Raw genomic sequence first — 23,427 nt, 5'->3', positions numbered from 1 at the left:
GAACCCATGAACTTCATGGGCAAGGGATACTCAGAGGTGAATTTACCAGTTTCTTTCTCGCCTCTCCTCAAGGGAGGTACAACATGTTAAAATACAAAACAGAGTTGTTGTTTTTAAATGGATAAATTATTTATATTAAGGAAAGGTAAGGATCTGAACAATTTTGTGAAGCATTGGAAGGAAGTGACAATATTTCAGAAATAAAAATGACATTTATAAGCATTGAAGAGTAACATAAGAAACAGTGTCTGTGGCTGCCATCTCTGAAGACGCCAGCCACAGATGCTGTTGAAACATCAGGAATAAACTCTTCCAGAACACAGGCACATTGCCCGAAAAACCCACAAAAACTATGGGTGTGGTCGTGAAAGCCTTCAACTTTACAATGTGATCATTGCTGTAAGTGTTAATACAATGTACATAGTGCGACACTTACTCCATAGAATTACAAAAGATATAAAGAAACAGATATGGATTATAAATTGTGATAAATAATATAAAGTGAAAAGATGTATAGAGTTATATATAATTATTTTATTAAATTGTAGGATGTGATGTTTAAAGAGGCAGATTTCTAGAGGAAAATATGGTTTAGGGTGGATGTGATGGGATAACTTGATGCACAGTAATGTTTATATTGGTGTATAAGAAAATGGACATGGAAATATGGTATTGTGCAATAATATGGAAAATAAAAATCAGTTTAAAAAACACATAAAACCAACAGTTAAAATACAGTACTATAAAGCTATTAAAACACACTGATATGATAACATTCTTTAAAATATACTACTTTAAAAGTCATGATTTAAAATGGACTAGGTAGGCCTGCTGAAAGAGATATGTCTTTAGTGCTGTTTTTACAACAGTCAGCATTGTCATCTGTCACATCTCTCTGGCAGGTCATTCCACAGTGTGGGGGCAGCAGATGAAAAAGTCTTCTGGGAAACCATTGCCAGTTTAGTCCAGACCAGTTGGGGCAAACATTTCCCAGAATATGCAGAGCAGATTGTATGGGAGAAGGCGATCCTGTAGGTAACCTGGGCCCAAACCATGTAGGGCTTTAAAGATAATAGCCAACACTTTGTACTTTGCCTGGAAACAAATTGGCAGCCATTGGAGTGATTTTAAGATCAACGTGATATGATCATTCCTGGATGTACCCATAATCTGTCTCGCTGCCATATTCTGAACCAGCTGGAGTTTCCAGACTTGGTACAAAGACAGTCCAGTGTAGAGCACATTGCAGAAGTCCAGCCTTGAGGTTAGCAGTGCATGCACTACTGTCTTTAGGTCCTCAGATTCTAGGAAAGGGGCAGTTGGCATATCAGCAATAGTGGATAATAGGCACTCCTGACCATCACATCTATCTGAGCTGACATTTGGAGGGACAGATCCAGGAGAACTCCCAAACTGCAAACAGTCTTTCAGGGGGATTGTAACCCCATCCAGAACTGGTTGAGACACTTCCAGCCCCAGTTTAGGTCCTTTGACAGTAAGCACCTCTGTTTTGTCTGGATTCAGTTTCAGTTTGTTTCTCTTCATCTAGCCCATTACCTAGAGCGCCTGGTATTCATTGTTGGTCTCTCATCTAAGTACTAACCAAAGCTGACTATGCTTAGATTCCAAGATCAGATGGAATTTGGTGCCTTTAGGATATTTAGGATTTCTTTACATTAGACTAAAAATCTGGATACTAGCTGGAGAAAACAATAGTGAACTTACATTAGACTAAAAATCTGGGTACTAACTGGAGAAAGCAATAGTGAAGATTTTTCTTAGCAGCCCATCTTGAACAATTTGGAGCCTATGTAGTGTTGACTGTGTACTGATAATACTATTCAAAATAATGCTTGAAATCAGAGCAGTGGGGTATTCTAGTTTTTGGAGGATGTAAACACAGTCTAAGTCCACTGTCAAGGCTTCCTCATTGGGAGGGTGGTCTGCATCACTGAGAGGTAATACCTAGTGGTTTGGTATCAGTAACCTCAGTTCCTGGCTACCATTATCAACAATGATCTCTGGGTTTTTTCCTCCAGTTCCAATTTAATTGAATTCAATTTTATGACATCCTTTTTGGTACCATGTTTCTATCATATTAATAATGGTATTCATAGAGAGAACATATTAATCGAATCTGTGAATAATCAAATACGCTAAAATCAAAGCTGCAAATGTGGAGGGCTACCTATAGTCATTAAATGTACTGCAGGCCATCCTGCACTTAGTATCAAAAATGCCATGTTTCACAGCTAGAAGTATGCTTCTGGACACTTCTAGGTTTTTGGATGTTTTGGCCATCTGTGTAGCCTCCAAAGAACCCCAGGGGTAGAAAAACTGACCTTTAGACCCATAGTAATTGCCCATCCTCGGCCTTACCAGATCCAGTTAAAGGCCTGCTGTGGAGATGTATGCTCCTTCAGATATTGTGAGACCTCAACTTTATCTCCAGTATAACCATTCGTGAGGGATGATAGGAGTGACAGTCCAATGAGTTCTGAAGGGTCAGATGTCCTTCATGCCTGCTCTGCCTGGTTCAGTATTTTGCAAAGCAAAGACCTCAAGCAAGGTTGAGGGCAATACCCTCTTTTACTGTTTGCCTTTGAACAACAATACAGTACTGTATGCAGTCTCTGAGCACTTCATTTTGTCTTTATTTGTTTTGTGTATGATATTTATAGGCTGCCCTATAACAGGAAGTTCTCAGGAAAATTTATAGACTAGAAATGAACAAGTTATAATCAGCAGCAGTGAAACAAATAATGCAAAGCATGTAAAGCCAGTTCAACATTAATATCTGAACCAAGGAGCAGAGAATGAAAAGCTAAGAACTAAAATAGACTAAAATATACAGCGAGAATTGAAAGGCTTGGTAAAATAAAAAGAGTGTTGCTTGGCACTAAAAATACACTAGAGTAAAGCAACAAACTAGTCTAAAGTCAAAGGCTTTCATGACTGGCATCCATAGTTTTTTGTTGGTTTTTCGGGCTATGTTCTGCTAGAACATGGCCACATAGCCCGAAAAACCACAAAAAACAACAAACTAGTCTGCCTGAAGAGCCATTTGTCATCCGGACATCTAGCCATTGACAGGCCTACCATTCTCCTTGATTTTGTTTAACATGTTTTAAAGCAATGTGTGACACTTAGTTGTTGTGTGCCTTCAGGTTATTTCTGACTTATCATGTGAGTCATTCATGGGATTGTAAATTAGGAGGAGTAGCTAATACCTAAGAGGAGAGGAACAAAATTCAAAATGACCTTAATAGATTAAAAAGCTGGGCCAAAACTCAGGGAGAAATGTAGGCAGAAAAAATGAAATGCACAGATATAGGATGGGGGACACCTGCCTTGACAAGACTACATGTGAAAGGGATTTTGGAGTTCTAGTAGACCACAGGTTGAACATGAGTCAACAGTGTCTTCCAATTCAATGATTCCATGTTATCAGAGGAAGTTTGCCATTGCCTTCCCTTGAGGCTGAGAGGATGTGACTTGCCCCAAGTCTCCTATTGAGGTTCATATCCAAGTGGGGGATTGAACCCTGTTCTCCAGGGTCATAGTCTAGTGCTCAAACCACAACTCACATGATATGCAGCCGTTAGGTTCTCCCCAAGAATGATAAAACAGAAAAACAGATTGAAACTATACAATTACATGGAAATAGATAAATTCAAATATACAGTATGTTAAAAGGTCAGTCATGGGAGAAATTCAAACTAGAATGGGATCCACTGATAAGCTACTTAACAAAGGAATGAAGCAAAAAAGCTGTAATTGGCCTGATGTAAGAAGGGAAAGCAGTGTAGTGTGATGAAGTAAAAATAAGTGTGAAGAAGTATTAGATATATAGATTTAACAGACTGAAAGAGTCTAGGAAGACATAATTTGTCTTTATTTGTTGTAGATGTTGGTTTTTATTATTATTATTATTATTATTATTATTCTTTGATTGTATAGTATTGTCTGATATTATGTTGGGATAGTCTTGTGTGGTGTATTTATAGTATATGTTTTCTGTATAAATGTTTAAAAGGAAGATTAATGAAATGTAATCTTCATCCTCATCCCGGTTATAAAACCAATCCCAGACCAATATTTCATGTTCTGGCTTCTTTTGAATTTAGTTGCCATTGTTCATGGTACAGAAAACCATGCTTAATTGGAGGCATCATGGTTCGTTTTTAGCTTATGCAAATGATTGGAGTAGGTTGCATGTGCACTCAAGAGTATTACTTGTCTCTCAGTTGAAATAGGTAAAATATAATTCATGTAATAAGAACTTTAAATTAAACTTTTTTCATTGCCTGATTAAGCAAAATAATGTAAATATTCCTTTTTCTAAAGGAGGAAATGGTTGGATTAAGGAAACAAGCCATTAAAAGAGATTTAGGGGAAGGAAACTGTTTCAGGAAATGATGCAGCCTCATCTCTGGTGCAGAAGCCCCTTTAAACCACATCAGAGGAAGAGACATTTGCTAGTTGAACGTTGTAGTCCTATTGTAACTCCCATTGAACAACATGGCATGAGTCTCTGAGTTAACATACCAAGTATGAGGCTGTGATTCCGCCTGTCCCTGCTTAGAAATATCCAGCCATACCTTGGCTGTGGGGATAGAACAGGAATGGAAATCAGCTTTGGATAGCATTTGTTGTTGTGTGCCTTCAAGTCATTTCTGACTTACGACGACCCTAAGGCAAACCTATCATGGGATTTTCCTGGCAAGATTTGTTCAGACAAGAGTTGCCATTGCCTTCCCTCACCTGGAATACTGTTTCCAGTTCAAAATGGTGAAGGGTCTGGAAACCATGCCTTATGAGCAGCAACTTAGGGAGATAGGTATGTTTTGCCTGGAGAAGAGAAGATTAAAAGGTGGTATGTTTCAATATTTGAAGGTGTGTCACATTGAGGATAAAGCAAGCATGTTTTCTGCTGTGCCAGAGAATAGGGCATGGAGCAATGGAAGCAAACTTCAGGAAAAGAGATTCCACCTCAACATTGGGAGGAATACACTCCCTCGGAAAGTGATGGAGTCTCCTTTGGTGGTCTTTCAATAGAGGCTAGATGGCCATCAGTCAGGCGTGCTTTGATTTTATACTTCAGCATGGCAGAGGGGTTGGGCTGGATAGTCCTTGAGGTCTCTTCCAACTCTGTGATTCTATGATTCTATAGTTGCCTTGTTGAAAAATCAACATGTGCCACAAGGGAGAGAATAATAGTCACAGTAGTGCCTGTTTACTGCTGCAGAGAATAACCCAGAGCAATGGATTCAAACTACAGGGTCCCCCCACCACCACCACCATCTTTTATTATTTATTTAATAAATAAAATCCACCTAAACATTAGGAGGAACATCTTGACAGCAAGAGTTGTTTGACAGTTTCCACTTTGGAGATCTGTCAGAAGTGCTTTGATCGTGTGTTCCTGCATGGCAGGGGATTGGACTGTATGGTCCTTATGGTCTCTTCCAACTCTATGATTCTACGGCTCTGTGATTTCCCTGAGGCTGAGAGCACGTGACTTGCCCAAGATCACCCAATGGGTTTCATGGTCAGGCTGGGAATTGATTGTCTCCAGAGTCGTTGTCCAACACTTAAACCACTCTGGCTTTCCTTTGGTAGCATTGCTGATCACAATGAATACTGGGAGCTTAGTCTGGAGCGGTGCATGATTCTCACCTTGCAACAGAGCAATGCAGTCTGATAGGGAGGATAAAGCAGATGTGTGTCTCCCATTTTACTTCTTGCTCTCTGCACTTGGAGCAAGACTGTGATAGCTGTAATCTGAAAGCAGACCAGGTATGCCTGACCTCAGCTACAGATACTGGTCCTTGACTTTGCCACTTTAGCCACTCTTGGTATGCGTGTTCCCTTTCAAAACTATCATCGACATACTTGTGTAAAGTGGCTTAAGTGTTTGTACAGGTTGGTATGCAAGTTTGAAATTAAAGCCCTTGAATTTAGTGCTGGGTTAATATATACATCTCTATCTATTTGAAAACCCTGTTCTTGCCAACAAAAATGAATCCACCCAAGCTGTTCTTTTTGCCTGTGCTATGTGATTTATTGCCTGTGAACTGCAGAGGTTTCTTTCTAGACTTTTATGTCCATTGCAAAGTAACACTTGAGTACCACCAGTTTAAACTTCAGAGAGTGTGAATACTCAGTAGTTTGGCACATTATACCCACCAGGTGTATTTTTTTAAACAATGCATCTATGAATACACCCATTTATAGTGAAGGCACCAGATCACATCTGATCATGGAAGCTAAGCAGAGTCAGGCCTGGTTAGTACTTGGATGGGAGGCCACCAAGGAATACTAGATGCTGTATAATATATTTCGGAAGACAGCTATGGCAAATCACCTCTGAGTATTCCTTACCTAAGAAAGTTCTGTGAAATTATTGGAGTTGCAATAAGTCAGCAGGTGACTTGAAAGCACATGCATACGCATACATGCATGTATGAACCACTAAGCTGAATATAGACATTCAATTATAGCAGCAGCTTCTCCTCCTCTTCCTTCAATTATATTCATTTATATCAGCTCTTTCCTGCAAAATTGGGACTCAAGGAAGCTAACACAAATTAAAACGAGAGATAAAAGCACATGCAAAGAATCATCATTAAAATGCATTTAAACTATCTATAGAATCAAAACCATTTAAAGCAAACCCATTAAAAAGATAAAAATAACTAAAGACAGCATCACACTCCACTGTTACAGCGCTGTTATTCCACTTTAACTGCTATGGCTGCCTCCTATAAAATCCTGGGACTTGCAGTTTAAGGAGGAACATTTAGATTCTCAGCCAGAGAGCTATTGTTGGTGTTAGCTGCCCTCGAGTTGCTACCCACTCATAGTGACCCTGTGGATGAGTTATCTCCAAAACTCCCTATCTTCCACTGTTCTGCTGAGGTCCTGCAAATCCATGCCTGTGACCTCCCTGATCTGGCATGGGGTCTTCCTCTCTTTCTATTTCCCTTTACCTTTCCTGGTATTATATGTCTTTTCTAGTGATTCGTACCTTTTCTAGCATTATTTGTCTTTCCTAGTGATCCGTGCCTTCTCATGATTGGCCAAAGTACGACAGCCTCAATTTGATCATCTTGGGCGCTTTATAGACCGCCCAAAAAGGCGGTCTGCCGGCGCCCGTGTTTGCTGCGCAAGGGAACCGCAGCGGGCAAACCGCATGGTTCCCCCGCACAGCAAGAAGAACCTGCAAAAAGAGGGTTCTTCTTACGGTGCTGTTGTGACGTTGCAAGGCACCAATGGCGCCCTTGCAGCATCACAAGTGCACCAAGACGTGCGGACGCTAGGCGTCCACCACGTCAAAATGGCAGTGCCCATCTGTATAGGGTGCCGCCATTTTGATGCTCTCGTTACGTGCAAGGGGCAAGGCGCATCAAGAAGTGCCGCCCCTCACGCGTAATGATGGCGCCCAATAGGGCCTGTCCGGAACGCGCCTTGGTTTCCAAAGAGAGTTCTGGTTTGATCTGTTCCAGGACCCATTTGTTTGCCTTTTTGGCTGTCCATGGTATCCTCAGCACTCTTCTCCAGTGTCACATCTCAAATGGATTGATTTTCTTTCTGTCTGCTTTCCTTACTGTCCAGCTATTGCATCCGTATATGGGAATGTGGGATACAATTCTAACTTTCATGCTTAGTTGTATATCTTTACTCTTTAGGATCTTGTCTAGTTCGTTCATAGCTGCCTTCCCCATTCCTAGTCTTCTTCCTATTTCTTGATTGCCGCTTGGCCATGTAAACGCACTGGGTGACCTTGGGCAAGTCATACTCTCTCAGACTCGGAGGATGGCAATGGCAACCTCCTGTGAAGAAACTTGCCGAGAAAACCCTGTGATTGGCAGATGCCTTAGAGTTGCCTTAATTTAGAAACAACTTGAAGGCACACAACAACAAACAATAAAATACCAGATTGAGATGGCAGGGAGATGGAAGGGGAGGACAAATTGTCCATACAGGAGGAACAGAAAGAAATTTGCTAGAATGGCTGCATGGAGGGAGTACAGATTAAATCTTACGGGGATGTAAGAATATAAAAATACATCTGGTGAGTAAGTGCCCTACTAGTTTACTAAACAGAATTTATCAGAGCTGGCTGCTGTGAACCAAAAGATAGGATGTACATGTAACAAACTATAAGAGGAATGTAAAGGCATGAGGTTTTTGTGGATTCCCAGGGTTGTTCCTTCACTATAAAAGCTGGGCCGAAAGCAGTCCACTCTTCACCACTCTTGTGCATATTTTATCCCTTCTGGTGGCTTTGTTGTTTCTTCTGGTTAATATGTGTTGATCTGGAAGTAATATTTCTGTTCACCACATTTTAAAAATAGCTATGTACATAGTCTTCTTAGTGATCAAAAGGAACAAGTTGAAAAGCAAAGATAAAAGAAGTGTTCATTGCAGCCCGGACCTCAGTATTCTCTGGCTACTGGAATTCTCTTCCTAATTCTTCTGCTTCAACTAAGCTTTGCGGAGTTTCTTTGCTATGCTTCTCTGCCCTTTTGAGTAAATATCCAATATCAGTGCTTTCTCAAATATGCTTTCTTCAAGGAACAGTGCAACTGTAGCAGTTTCTTTTTGGGTTCTAAGAGCGTATGACATTTTAAAGATGAGAATCTACTTGTAGCTTTTGTCGCTGTATTCTAGGTTTGAAAAGTCAGTGCAGGTTTAGTAAGTGTTCCTTATCCAGAATTCCAAAATATGAAGTACTCCAAAATTGTCTTACATGCGTGACTGAGATAGCAACACCTTTGCTTTCTGATAGTTCAGTGTACACAAACTTTGTTTCATACACACATCATTATTAAAAATATTATGTATACAATTACCTCCAGACTATGTTTTTAAGGTTCTCCCTAATCTAACACAATAAAAGTGTTTACCAAAGGAAATTTGGGATGGTGGTGGTGGAATCAGGTGGCAGATCTAAAGCCAGAAATAAAGCAGGCATCTTCGTTGAAGTCACCTGTCACCCTTTATATCTCAAAATCCGCATGGACCATCCTGAAAATAACCTCTGCTATATTTCCCAAAAGCTGACAAAGTGGGCAACAGTATTCTGAGTGTAAGCCCTTGAATTTATTCCCAATTTCCATTTACAATCTTCATCTTAGAATTTTTTTTTGTTCTTATTATACAGTGGGCCCTTGGTATATGCTGGGGTTTGGTTCCAGGACCCCCTGTGGATACCAAAATCCATGGATGCTCCAGTCCCATTAAATATAAGGGATAGTAGAATGTTCTTCTTATATAAAATGACAAAATCAAGGTTTGCTTTTTGGAATTTATATATTTTTGGAATATTTTCAAGTAATGATGCTTGAATGTGGATGAAAAGTCCAAGGATACAGAGGGCCGACGGTATAAAGCAGTGTTTCCCAAACTTTGGTCTTCCAAATGTTTGGACTTCAGCCCCCAGACGTCCAGACTATTGGACAAGCTGTCTGGGGCTTCTAGGAGTTGAAGTCCAAAACATCTGGAGGACTCTGTTTCTTTTTCTCAATGAGTGTCAAAGATACAGATTCTTTAATATTTCTTTTTGTCTGATGTCAAACTAGACCCTGGTTCCTCTTAGTTCTTCCTTTTCCCCTTGCAACTTTTCCTTTCCAGAGCTGTAACTTTTGGGATTTCTATGTGTTCATTAATGATCTTTCTCAAACGAAAGTGCATTTATAATGCTGTTTCATTCTTTCTACAAAACCATTTCCCATGGAGGAAACTGTATTGTATTGAAGTCCCATTCAGTACAATAGTACAGTGAAATGGGTGTCCCTTATATAAAAGGCAAAATCAAGATTTGCCTATGGGAATTTGTATATTTTTAAAAGTATTTTGAAACGGTGGATGCTTGAATCTGTGGATAAAAAATCAGCGGATAAGGAGGACTGAGTATATGCTGTTAAATTATAGTGACCCTATGGGAGACCTCCAAGGGACCCTGTTGTTATCAGCTGTGCTCAGGTCTTGCAAACTCAGGGCCATGGTTTCCTTGTTTGAGTTAATCCATCTGCAGTGCAATCTTCCTCTTTTCCTATATCCTTTGAATTTACCAAGCATTATCTTTTCCCCCCCAGCATATGATGTCTTGTGACATGTCCCAAGTATGAAAGCTCCAATTTAGTCATTTTGGCTTCTAGGAGAGGTTCAGGCTTAAATTGCTCTCTGACCTATTTATTTGTCTTTTTGAAATACATATGTTTCTAAACTTTCTTCAGTGTCTGTCTTTCATATCCATCCATAGCCATTATCAGTCCTGCTTACCTCTAATGTTGGGAACCAGCATGGTGTGGTGGTCTGAGCATTGGACAATGACTCTGGAAACCAGAGTTTGAATCCTTGCTTGGCCATGGATACTCACTTGGTAACCTTGGACAAATCACACACTCTCAGCCCCAGAAAACCCTGTGATAAGTTCACATTAAGAGTTGCTATAAGCTGGAAATGACTTGAAGGCAACCAACAACGAAGGACTACAGACCTCCAAAATTTCCTGAGTTGAGTCTCTAATAGCTATACTTATCTAAACCCAGCTCAACAGTTTATAACAGCGTTTACACGCGCAGGTGATAGCATTGTACAAAATTGATTGAGCTTTATTTTGTGTTACATATCTTGGGAATTCTGCCTGTGATGATAATGAGGATTTTAAATCAGATCCTTGGCTCTCCCTCAAACCCCCCAGCATTCCTAAATTCCTTTGGGGATAAAACATTTTAAAAAACATTTAAAACTGTGCTGTAGATATTACCTCAATGTGAATAAGTAAACTGCACATTAGAAATCAAGGGGCTCATGAGGAATAATTTTGTGTAGCTTGAAATTCAGGTGTTTCCTATGGTCTCTCATCCTGTAGCCTTTTGAATAAGATCAAAAGTAATCATTGGTGGAATTCACCAAACCACCTTGGGTCTTATGCAAGGAAAAAGTGGGCATATAAATAAAATAAAATAAAATAAAATAAAATACAGTCACCCCCCCCCCCCCCCCGGTCATTTTCACTGCATCTGAAGCCCTCTAAGGAAAAAAGTTTTCTGCTTCCTCCAGTTACTGAATTCTCCATGAAAACATGAAAGAATATTTGTTTATAGGAGACACAGGGCCAAAACACACTGCAGAAATAATCCAGTTCAAGACTGCTTTAACTGCCCTGGCTCAGTGCTAGGGAATTCTGGGAACTGTAGTTTGTTGTAGCACCAGACCTCTCTGAGAGAGAAGGCTAAATGTTCCCAGAATATACTAGCATTGAGCCAGGTCAGTTAAAGTGATCTCAAACTGGGTTGTTTCTGCAGTGTGTTTTGGCTCACAGTTTCCTATGTACCTCCACAATTTATTCTAGCCCAACAATTCTTTTTTAAAAGTGCTTTTTGAAAGAAGGGAGGAAGGAAAGAAAGAAAACACAGGTGCCCCTCTAGTCACTTTCAGCTTCGTTTCAGGGGTTGGAGTCACCCTTAGAGGATCCTGTGGTTAGAAAAATGACCCTTGGAGCTGGCTCATCCCTGGAGTAGTGGGTATTTTACTCTAGTGTAAATTGCTTCTTAAAAAGGGTTGGAATCATGCAGTCCTCCAGATGTTATTGTACTACAGCAACCAGCACTTGTCATCAGTTAGGCTTGCTAACTCTGGGAGTTGCAGTTCAATAACATCACTGCAATTCTCACCTCTGCTTAAAGGGATAGGAGTTGACCTTTATTGCCCTTGTATGCATCTGCCTGCACTACATGCTATAGCTTCTCTTTTACCTACCCAGCTCGCCTTTGTGGTATTTAGTTGCACATTAAACAAGTTTCCAGTACAGTAGAGCTCGTTGCTTAGTCAAATAAGCACTGGTCCCAGTGGGATTTTTCTTGAATATGTGACCAGTTTGCTGGCTTTCTGGAAGTAAACATGGAGAAAGAAAGTTTTCCCTCCACTTAGACAGAGTGGAGGTGGAAAGTCATTTAAGCTATTAAACCTTTTGCGTTGATTATATTGTCACCAAACAGTTCTGCAATATTTTTTGTCTTCCATCCCGTGCTCCCTCAGCAAATAAACAATGAGATGTTGGGTGCTAAATTATACGTGCTTTATTGTGCTTGTATGAAAATAAGGCTTGATTGTACTTGTATGAAAACTGTTTATCACTGTAACTGGGGTGAGTAGGAGGTGCACTTAGGTGTCATCTAAAATGTTTTTTAGTTTTGGAATGGCCTCGCTTGTATTTTCCGCTTCTCCAAACATCAAAGAGGGATTACATCATATTAAAAATACAGTACAATACAAATATAAACTATAAAATGCTAACACTGAATTAAACATTCCTATTAATTCCTTAAAATATATAAGCAACTGTAGTCCTATGAGCTACATTGCGAGTGGAACATTAATTATGGTTTTATATAGAATCAGGTGGATATGCCCGCCGGAAGAGGTCCGTCTTAAGTGCCTTCTTGAAGGCATCTATGGTGGTAATAAGATGGATCTCTTCCAGTAGGCTATTCCATAATGTGGGGGCTGCGGCTGTGAATGCTCTATGGGAATTACCATGTGCTCAAACATTTAAAACATGATCTGTAGTGGATTCCTCTTAGGATCCTGTTTGATATCTCTTTGGAGATGGCAATAATTGACGCAGCAAGGGGTCAGTGCAGTTACCTGTCTGTAGCATCTGAGAGCCTTTCTGCTGTCACTGAACATAGGCAGTCATTTTTAGGAGCGATTGCGAGAATCTGTGAAACTGTTTTAAAGCAACCTCTACGATTTTCACCCTTTAATCCTGCAGAAAAGTGAGAATTCCCTTTCTTTTTAACTGAGAAATTATTTTGCTATGAAGTATAATCTAGAGGTATCCTTCATATCTGCTAATAGTGCTAGACTACAATGGCATCACTAGGGTTGGTGCCAACCCAGTGCGAAAACTCATGCTGTCATCCTCAGGCTGCATGGCACCCCGCTGCCCACAGCAAGCCAGTGGTCCCACAGAAGTAGATCAGGCCAATGTGGAAGGAAAAGGATAGCTCCTAAGGCATGTATAAGCAGGCAGGTGTGAGCCCAAGCAGCAAGTAAAGGGGACCCGTGGTCTTCGATGTCTCTACACTAATGCACAGAGCATGGGAAATAAGCAAGATGAACTTGAACTCCTAGTACAACAAAGCAAATATGATATAATAGGCCTCACTGAAACCTGGTGGGATGAGTCTCATGATTGGAATGTGGAAATAGAGGGGTATAACCTTTTTAAGAGAAATAGGCCAAACAGGAAAGGAGGAGGAATAGCACTATATGTCAGAGATATTTACACCAGTGAAGAGATCCAGGACAGCAATCCTGGAAGCCAGGTGGAGAGCATCTGGATAAACATTAAAGGCGAGAGAAACAACAAGGATGTTATGGTGGGAGTCTACTACAGACGCCCAAGTCAGACTGAGGAATTGGATGATATCTTTCTAGAACAGATGACCACACAGTCAGAAAAGAGAGATGTAGTAGTGATGGGCGACTTCAACTATCCTGATATTTGCTGGAAGTCAAACTCAGCAAAATCCTCAAGGTCTAGCAAATTCCTCACTTGCCTGGAAGACTATTTCATGGTCCAAAAGGTGGAAGAGGCAACAAGGGGATCAGCTATTTTGGATCTGATCCTAACCAACAAGGATGACTTGGTTAATGGGGTGCAAGTGGTGGGATCATTAGGTGGAAGTGACCATGTTCTCCTGGAGTTTGTTATACAATGGAAAGGAGAAGCCAGGCATAGTCAGACACACATTCTAGACTTTAGGAGAGCGGATTTCAGTAAACTTAGAGAAGAATTGAGGGTGATTCCATGGTCAGAAATACTAAAAGGGAAGGGAGTTCAGGACGGATGGGAGTTTCTCAAAAGAGAGATACTGAAGGCACAATTTCAAACAGTTCCAGTGAGAAAGAAAAATGGGAGAAGTCTCAAGAAACCAGGATGGATGACTAAGAAACTTTCAACCGAGTTAAGTTTGAAACAGAACATGTATAAGAAATGGAAAAAGGGGGAAATTACAAAAAAGGAATTCAAAGAAATAGCAGGCAGTGTAGGGCCAAAGTCAGAAAAGCTAAAGCGCAGAATGAACAGCTTGCTAGAGAGGTTAAAAAGAATAAAAAGGGATTTTTTGGATATGTCCGCAGCAAAAGGAAGAAGAAGGAAATGGTAGGGCCACTGCGTGGAGAAGATGGCAAAATGCTAATAGGGGACAGAGAAAAGGCAGAATTACTCAACACCTTCTTTGCCTCAGTCTTCTCAGAAAAGGCAAAGGGTGCTCAACCTGAGGATAATGGAGCAGAGGACAGAATAGGGGAATTTCAGCACAGAATAAGTAAAGAGATAGTAGAGGAATACCTTGTTAATCTAAATCACTTTTAAGTCTCCAGGACCAGATGAACTGGATGGCTGCACAACTCTCAACGCTAAGTAGGATAAATCAGAAAAAACTAGTGGTAGGTGTAGTGATTTGAACAGACTACAACTCTGGAGACCAGGCTTCGAATCTCGGCCTGACCATGTAAACCCACTGCGGGACTTCCGGCACATCATACTCTCTCAGCCTCAGAGGAGGACAATGACAAACCCCCTTTGAAGAAACCTGCCAAGAAAACACCATGACCTTAGGGTCGCCATAATTCGGAAACAACTCAAAGACACACAGCATCAACAAGTGCTTGGAAAAGTCCACATTTTGGACTACAACTCCCAGAATGGCTGGCTGAGGGATTCTGGGAGCTGTAGTCCAAAACAGAGACATTTCCAAGCTCAGAGAAAAACAACAAAGATTAAATAAATAAAGCATTGTAGTTGTAAACTGACTTACTAAACTGTCATTCTCACTTGAGCTTATGGGTCTTATTGTTGAGTCATTGTTGCGTGCCTTCTGACTTATGGCAACCCATGATATTCTTGCAAACAAGCTTGTAAAATGTGGGCTAGACAAAGTAACTGTTAAATGGATCTGTAATTGGTTGACCGGCCGAACCCAAAGGGTGCTCAACAATGGCTCTTTTTCAGCCTGGAGAGAAGTGACCAGTGGGGTCCCACAGGGCTCTGTCCTAGGGCCAGTGTTATTCAACATCTTTATCAATGACCTGGATGACAGAATTGGGAGCATAGTTATCGAATTTGCAGATGACACCAAATTAGGAGGAATAGCTAATACTCCAGAGGACAGGATCAACATTCAAAATGATCTGAATAGACTAGAAAGCTGGGCCAAAGCTAACAAAATGAAATTCAACACTGAGAAATGTAAGGTACTGCACTTAGGGCAGAAAAATGAAATGCACAGATATAGGATGGGGGACACCTGGCTGAATGAAACTACATGTGAAAGGGATCGGGGAGTCCAGGTAGACCACAAGTTGAACATGAGTCAACAGTGCAATGCGGCAGCTAAAAAGGCCAATGCAATTTTAGGCTGCATCAATAAAAGTATAGTGTCTAGATCAAGAGAAGTAATAGTGCCACTGTATTCTGCTCTGGTCAGGCCCCACCTGGAATATTGTGTCCAGTTCTGGGCACCACAATTCAAAAAGGACATTGAGAAACTGGAGCGTGTCCAGAGGAGGGCGACTAAAATGGTGAAAGGTCTGGAAACCTTGCCCTATGAGGAACGACTCAGGGAGCTGGGGATGTTTAGCCTGGAGAAGAGAAGGCTAAGAGGTGATATGGTAGCCCTGTTTAAATATTTAAAAGGAAGTCATATTGAGGAGGGAGCAAGCTTGTTTTCTGCTGCTCCAGAGAACAGGACCCGTAACAATGGATGCAAGCTACAGGAAAAGAGATTCCACCTCAACATTAGGAAGAACTTCCTGAGAGTAAGGGCTGTTCGACAGTGGAACACACTCCCTCGGAGTGTAGTGGAGTCTCCTTCCTTGGAGGTCTTTAAGCAGAGCCTAGATGGCCATCTATTGGGAATGCTTTGATTTGGATTTCCTGCATGGCAGGGGGTTGGACTGGATGGCCTGTGCAGTCTCTTCCAACTCTATGATTCTATCTCCTTGCTGCCAACACCTGATAGATCAGGGCACCCGAAGGGACTCTCCATGTTGTCTTGGTCTGCCTTGCTCACAAGTCTCAAAGGGGTCCAGGTGCCATTCAGCAAAAGGAGAGGCCCCCAGGAGTTTACTCTGGCATGCCAACAATATTATTACTGTTATTGTTATTATTATTATTATTATTATTATTATTAACCTTTATTTATAAAGCACTGTAAATTTACACAGCGCTGTACATACAATCTTTTTAATTGGACAGTTCCCTGCCCTCAAGCTTACAATCTAAAAATCCTGGCCCTCATTCTTTCCACCGCTGGGTGGGTGGACCAGGTTCTTCCCAGGACCTTCAGTCTCCAAGGGTCCTGGTCTACCTACAGAGAGGCAAGACAGAACACTCTACACTGGAAGGCAGACATCCTTCCAATGACTGTCTCCTTCCTTGGAGAGCTATAAGCAGAGGCTGGATGGCCATCTGTTGGGTATGCTTTGATTGAGAGTTCCTGCATGGCAGGGGGTTGGACTGGATGACCCTTCTGGTCTCTTCCAACTCTATGATTCTATGATCCCCCTCTAAGGTACGCAACATCCCCATGCCCCCTAGAAACACCCTTGCTAGACTGCAGAAATTGAACAGTGTTTGATAGTTGTTTTGACTATTTAACTATTGTCCAACCGTATGAAAAGGGAAGGAGTTTTTTTCCTTGTTAAAGAGAGCAATGCAGCTAGGAATAACCTCACTTGTTTTCCTCCCAGAAAGGTCTCATTTTGTGAAGAAATTTTAAATCATCTAAAGGTTGCTTGGTCATTCCTAATCCCATTTTTCTTTGGCATCTTTCTTCCAGGGAACACTGTTAGTAACCTGATTTTCATTCTACCTCCAATCTATGGTGCAATTCAGAGCTATAGAGATGGCCTTGAAAAACGGTACATCATTGCTTATTTGTGTGTCACAGGTAAGTGATTTTCTGGGGAGCTCAGACAACTCTGCAATTGTCAACGGCTGGGATTTTTAATTCTGTGCTTATCATTCCAAACATCAAGGCCAAGTAGCAAAGGCAGACTAACATGAAATTCCTGTAATTCAGTGGGGTTTTTAATGGCTAAAACAATTTACCATTGCCTGCTTAAAACATTTTATATGTGTGTGTTGACATGTCTCAACAATGAATCCCTGTAATTGTGAGACATTGTTAATTACTCTCCCTGCAAGGCAATGGGTGCTGTTTATGATGCCCATTAGCTTTTCATTCAACATTTCCACGCAGTTTGTTAACAAATCCATACACATAGAAAACCTCACTTCAGAGTATTCCTATAAGTATTAGGAGTCTGTTAGAAATTCATTACATATATTCCTTTGATCATTGCTTTTGATGCTAGAGGGAGACCTAACAGCTGCTGTTCTCCCCAATTTATCTCTCCCCAAGGCCATGATCAAGGCTTTTAATAAGCATAGTCTAATGTGCTAGAGACACCTTTGAGGTAAGGTATGCTGCTTTTGAATTACTGCAGAGAAAGAAAAGCTTTTATAGTGGTGGTGGTGGTATTTTTGTGTGCCTTCAAGTCATTTCTGACTCATAGCAACCCTAAGGTGAACCTATCACAGGTTTTTCTGGGGCTGGGAGTGTGTCACATGCCCATGGTCCCCCCAGGAGGTTTCCATGGCAGAGCAGGGAACAGAACACTAATTTCCAGTTGTAGTGCTCAAACCAGTACACCACACTGGGGCTGTGCAGACAGCTATAATTATTCTCTGAATGAGAGCTTAGTAGATTCCCAAATGAATTATTCCCAGGCTAAAATAAAGCTAATTGTAGAATCATTGAATTGGAAGAAACCACAAAGATCATCATATCCAACCCCCTACCATGCAGGACCCAGAATCAAAGCAGGAGATTCCACCACACTCCAAGGGAGTGTGTTCCACTGTCGAACAGCTCTTACTGTCAGGAAGTTTCTCCTAATGTTTAGGTGAAATCTCTTTTCCTGTAGTTTGAATCCATTGCCCCAGGTCCTATTCTCTGGGGCAGCAGAAAACAAGCTTGTGCCATCCTCAGTATGACTTCCCTTCAGATAATTAAACAGGGCTGTCATATTACCTCTTACCCTTCTCCACGCTAAACATACCCAGCTCCCATTTCACCATTTTGGTTATGTCCTCTAGACAACTCCAGCTTCTCAACTTCCTTTTTTTTTTTGGGGGGGGGGGGTAGTTTTATTTTTCTAGAAAATGACAATTAGGGGCAGGAACATAAACAGGGGATGCTATTTAATGGCAAAAGTAATTAACTTAAGCCTTAAACACACCAGCACCTTGTGCCAGCCTGGGGCTGAAAGTAGGGCTAGATAGGGCTGGGCGTCCACACACCCAGCCCTACCTTCACCACACGTGCGCCATGGCCCAGCATGTCAAGTGTAATTGCTGGTGCCCAGTTACATCTCTCTTCTTGCTCACACCTGCCTGCTTATACACTTTTGCCCTACACTTTCTCCAAAGAACTGGGAGCCTCTGGGTTCCTAGGCACTTTGCTAGCCCAGCAGCTTCCAAGGCCAGACTTGCTTGGCCTTAATAGCAGAACTATGTCGAGTACCACTGTATCACTCTGAACACAGTTAATTTCATCTGATTTTTGGCAGCTAAGCTGTGTCAAGGATGGTGGTAGTACTTGGCATGCCTTAGGAGCCATTGAAAGGAAACATGGTAATGGTAGATCCCTGAGCACAGATTCAGAATGTAGTCTGGTCTTGTACAGAGTAATGATATTATTGTAACACAGTGTAGTGTACAGGAGGGACTAGTTTATTGTTGTCCCATAATGAGGCTTTCCCATCTAACGCTTTCTTCTTTGTTTTCAGCTGTGGGATTGGGCTCATGGTGCTTTCACATGACTCTAAAATATGAAATGCAGGTCAGTAATGTGGGTTCATGTGTGCAAAGAGCTTTTCTGTGTGCCCTTTCCTTGGGTGTCTTGTTCCTGGAATTCCTTTCGGTGGTAGTGTATATGTATTTACTGTATATAAATCTAAGCAAGTATCTGTGTTACAGTATAAAAAATAAAAAATAAAACTGATGGTAAAAGGTGTTTGGTATAAAGGACATTCAGGAGTCCTGGAAATAATACAGGAAGCCTGACAAGCCGGGGGGGGAATGCATTACTAAGGGCAAGCGGGTCTTCAGCTGGAACTAGGACTGCCTTAGCTACAGATACTTTCCAGGTCTTGCGTGCCACAGAGACCAGGAAAATGAGCTATGAGGAAAACTCCAGCTTGGATCTATCCTCTGGCTTGTTGGTAAGCTTACAGTTTCACCATGGGCATGTCCTTCCACAGTGTGGGAATAAAATTAATTCCTTTTGAAACACTGTTGTAACAAAGTCTCTTTTTTGCACCTGGCAAAGACGTTTTCATTTTTTTTCATTAGTTTTTTACCATCTGAAGGTTTTATTACTACAGCTTTTATCCTCACTATTTTATTGTATTTTTAGTCTTATTGCAACAGCTGTAAGCCACTCCAAGAACTATATATTAAACAACAGGATAAAAATCTGATTGACTAAATTGAAGTCAGGTCATGTATGTAATGCACTCTAATCAAGCTACTATTACATCATAGTAATCACAATTTAGCATTTATACTAGGATAATGCTAGGTGCTTAGTACAGTTAATCATGGGATGCACTGTTTGCTCCTCTGGGCTGTATATTATATAGCCAGGTTCTGTCATCCTGCATAGGGTGAGGCCCGTATATTCTTTTATTCCAGGAAGTGAGTGCTTACTACTTAATCAGTGAGTAACTGTTCATTATTTTCAGCTGCTGTAGGGTCCAGCCTTTTGTCAGACCTGGGAATGTCTTGACAAATGCTGAGAATTAATCCTTTCCTCTCTGTTTGCTTCACATGGCAACTCTTAACTAAGGGCTGCCACCCTGATTCCATTTCTTTACTGTTTTGTAGTCATGTGTGTAAGAACACACATGTGTAAGAACTTATTTTTTTCTTCTTTTTTGTAGCTATTGGATGAGCTGCCCATGATCTACAGTTGCTGCATGTTTGTCTACTGCCTGTAAGTAATCATTACTAGTCTGTCTGTACCATCTGATAATGTTTAATACATCTCCACAGACATTATTTTATCTTGCTTACATGGCAGAAATCATGCTGACATCACCACTGGGCTCATAAACACTGCGGCTGTGATGTTTGATAACAACAACACCTAGCTGCAGGCCATTTCCTGTTACTATACCTATTCTGAAAGACTTCTTTCTAGGAACCATTGGCCTTCCACCCTTATTTCTTCATAAGATGAATGCAGAGAGAACTGATGGACATTATGGTCACTTCACCCTTCCCTGCTTGTTGTCTTTCCTCTATAGTATAGTCTCACTTCAACACCACCACCATCCCAGAACAGTTTTGAAAGTACATCAAGCAGAGCACAAAATGGCTTGGAGGGACATTTGCAGAGGATATATGGGTATGCAGCATGGTTCAACCATCCAGAGACTACATCTGAAAGTGATCTAGGAGTCCTAGTAGAGTAAGGCCTGTTACAGACAGCCAAAATAAAGCTGCTTCGAGTCACAGTGGAGGCATGGTGTTTCAATGACGCATGCATCCTAAGAGTCCAGAAGTCGCACCAAAGCCATGCTCCAGCCCTAAGGACTGGAGCGTGACTTTGGTGCGGCTTCTGGACTCTTAAGATGATGCATCATTGAAACACCATACCTCCACTGTGACTCAAAGCAGCTTTATTTTGGCTGGTTGTAACAGGCCTTAGTTTTTTGTGGGTTTTTTGGGCTATGTGGCCATGTTCTAGCAGAGTTTCTTTCTGATGTTTCGCCAGCATCTGTGGTTGGCATCTTCAGAGAATCTTCTCTGAAGATGCCAGCCACAGATGCTGGCGAAACATCAGAAAGAAACTCTGCTAGAACATGGCCACATAGCCCAAAAAACCCACAAAAAACTATGGATGCCAGCCGTGAAAGCCTTCGACTCCTAGTAGATTGCAAGTTAAACATAAGTCAACAGTGTGATACGGCAGCTAAAAAGGCCAATACTATTTTAGGCTACATCAAAAGACGTATAGTGCCTAGATCAAGTGAAGTAAGAGTGCCACTCTCTTCTGCTTGATCAGGCTACACCTGGAATACTATGTCCAGTTCTGGGTACTACAGTTCAAAAAAGATGTTGACAAGTTGGAGCGTGTCCAAAGGAGGGCTACCTAAATGGTGAAGGGTCTGGAAACCATGCCTTATGAAGAAAGACTTAGAGAGCTGGGTGTCTTTAGCCTGGAAAAGGGACGGTTAAGAGGTGATGCGATAGCCCTGTTTAAGTATTTGAAGGGGTGTCACATTGAAGATAGAGCAAGCCTGTTTCCTGCTGCTCCATAGACTAGAGCACAGAACAATGGATGGAAGCTACAGGAAAAGAAATTCCAGCTCAACATTAGGAGGACCTTCCTGACAGTAAGAGCTGTTCAACAGTGGAACACATTCCCTCAGAGAGTAGTGGAGTCTCCTTCTTTCGAGGTCTTTAAGCAGAGGCTGGATGGCCATCTGTAGGGGATGCTTAGATTTTGAGTTCCTGCATGGCAGGGTGTTGGTTTGGATGGCCCTTGTGGTCTCTTCCAACTGTATAATTCTATGATTCTATCCCTGATTTCATGGATTTTCTTTCTTTATACATAAGTCTGTCACTCACAATTAGTCATGCTGGGCAAACTGAACCTCAGGAGGCAGTTACCTCTGAACACCATGTGCTAAGAAGACTCAGCAAGAGAGGCCTGTTGCCTTCATGTTGTATTCCTTCCTTTGTTGAGGCATTTGGGTTGGTCATTATGGGGAAACAGAGGCTGGGCCAGGTGGGTCAGTTAATGTTCCCTCCTCAATTGGTAAATGCAGATTGATGAGTGCTTCCTTTGGCTTGCTTTTAGTAAGCACAGCTTTGGCCTGACACTACTTGGCATCTTTTAAACCTCATAATATGGGATGGGGTTGCTTTCACATCTCCCCAGCATGAGTGAGAAACTGGGTGGGTGGGCAAGGGAGCTTTAATTTTCCAGGCTTTTTACTAGAAGCTCAGTTTGCTGAAATGAAGCCTGCCTATTATCAGAATTGTGCCTATTGTGCAATTTTGCCAGAGCACAGATTGGCATTGGCTCAGAATGGTTCTGTGGAGTTTGCTGCCAGTTCTCTGATTCATACAGTTAGGATCCAAGGAGCAGCTGCAAATTCGGGAAGCTCCTCCAGTCGTCACTTCTGTCCCCTGGATAAGCCTTTATATACACAAGCCTTAGAAGACTAAGCATTTAATGAATTTCTTTTGTCATTTCTGTGCCTCATCCCCATTCATGTTTGCCTCTCTTCCAGGTATGAATGCTTCAAGTACAAGAAAACTATCAATTACCCTCTCTTGTTTCTACTATTAGCCTACAGCATTGGCGTCACCATAGTAAGCAGTGTTCCACTGTGTTAATTTTTTTAAAAAAAAAAATAAGTAGTGGAGTAAACCCCCATTTGTAAATAGCATTCTTTCTTTAGTCTACCCATGGTCTCTCTTTCTCGTGTAAATCCAAACACTCCCACACAAGACTCAAGATGACTCAAGATCACTGTCACCATTAAAAGCAGAGAATGATACTCCTGACCTTCAAATAAATAGCTAGAAGAGAAAAGATGCTACTATAGAACCCACTTTAATGTAAACTGGCTCACTCACAAGCAGAATATAGATAGCAGAAGTTTCACCAGATAAATTGCAGTTGGCATTCCAGCCTAAGATGGTAGAATATTTTTTGCAGCTGCCACAGCTTGAGCTCCTCCAGTTAGTCCAAATCCAGAGAACACTCAGTTTGCATACTTGAAGTCTCAGGAGGAGTGCAACCCCCATCTAGGACTGATTGCAAACTTCCATCTAGATTTGTCAGTTTCCCCACTCATAGTACCTCTGTCATAGTGGAAAGAAATCAGATCAGTAAACTTTTCCCTAAGGTGTGTTAGTTGTCACTTCAAACATATTCAGTTTATTGCTAATGAATATGATAAACATTCACACCAGGGGTACAAGCCTTTTTCTACAAGCATGCCACAAATCTGGCTCAGAGTGTTATTCTACTGCCCTCTACTGCAAATACACAGCCATCCTTGTTTCCACTCTCTTAAGGTGATTTTGGGAAGCAAGAAGTAGTGCAAGGCTGGTGGAGAAAATTGGAAACTTGACTTTATGCCTATATCCAGGCTTATAGTTCTCATGCCACACCTTGGCCGCTCATGATAAAAGCCAGGATGAGCCAGGAGAAGTGCCAGTGCTCAATGTGAAAGCATCTACTTTGCATGTTGAGGATTGCAGTTTCCATCCCTAACATCTTCAAGTAAGGCTAGAAAAGAAACTGCAGAACCACTGCT

General features: G+C 41.4%; 1 protein-coding gene across 2 annotated transcripts in view; it reads left to right on the top strand.

Moving 5' to 3' along the window:
- Positions 1-23,427, top strand: part of ACER3 (alkaline ceramidase 3) — a 67,066-nt gene that overhangs the window by 18,633 nt on the left and 25,006 nt on the right. For both annotated transcript variants that reach the window (XM_089512999.1, XM_089513000.1), the window contains exons 2-5: positions 16,863-16,973; positions 18,877-18,929; positions 20,032-20,084; positions 22,393-22,474. In XM_089512999.1, the coding sequence (XP_089369125.1) occupies positions 16,863-16,973; positions 18,877-18,929; positions 20,032-20,084; positions 22,393-22,474 (299 nt within the window). The remainder of the gene's footprint in view (positions 1-16,862; positions 16,974-18,876; positions 18,930-20,031; positions 20,085-22,392; positions 22,475-23,427) is intronic.

The sequence above is a fragment of the Sceloporus occidentalis genome, unplaced genomic scaffold (genome assembly GCF_023333645.1).
Source record: "Sceloporus occidentalis isolate IW3139 unplaced genomic scaffold, rSceOcc1.0.p SCAF_2, whole genome shotgun sequence".
Lineage (NCBI taxonomy): Eukaryota > Metazoa > Chordata > Lepidosauria > Squamata > Phrynosomatidae > Sceloporus > Sceloporus occidentalis.
Note: the sequence above shows the minus strand (reverse complement) of the source record. Positions and strands in the feature narration are given on the sequence as shown.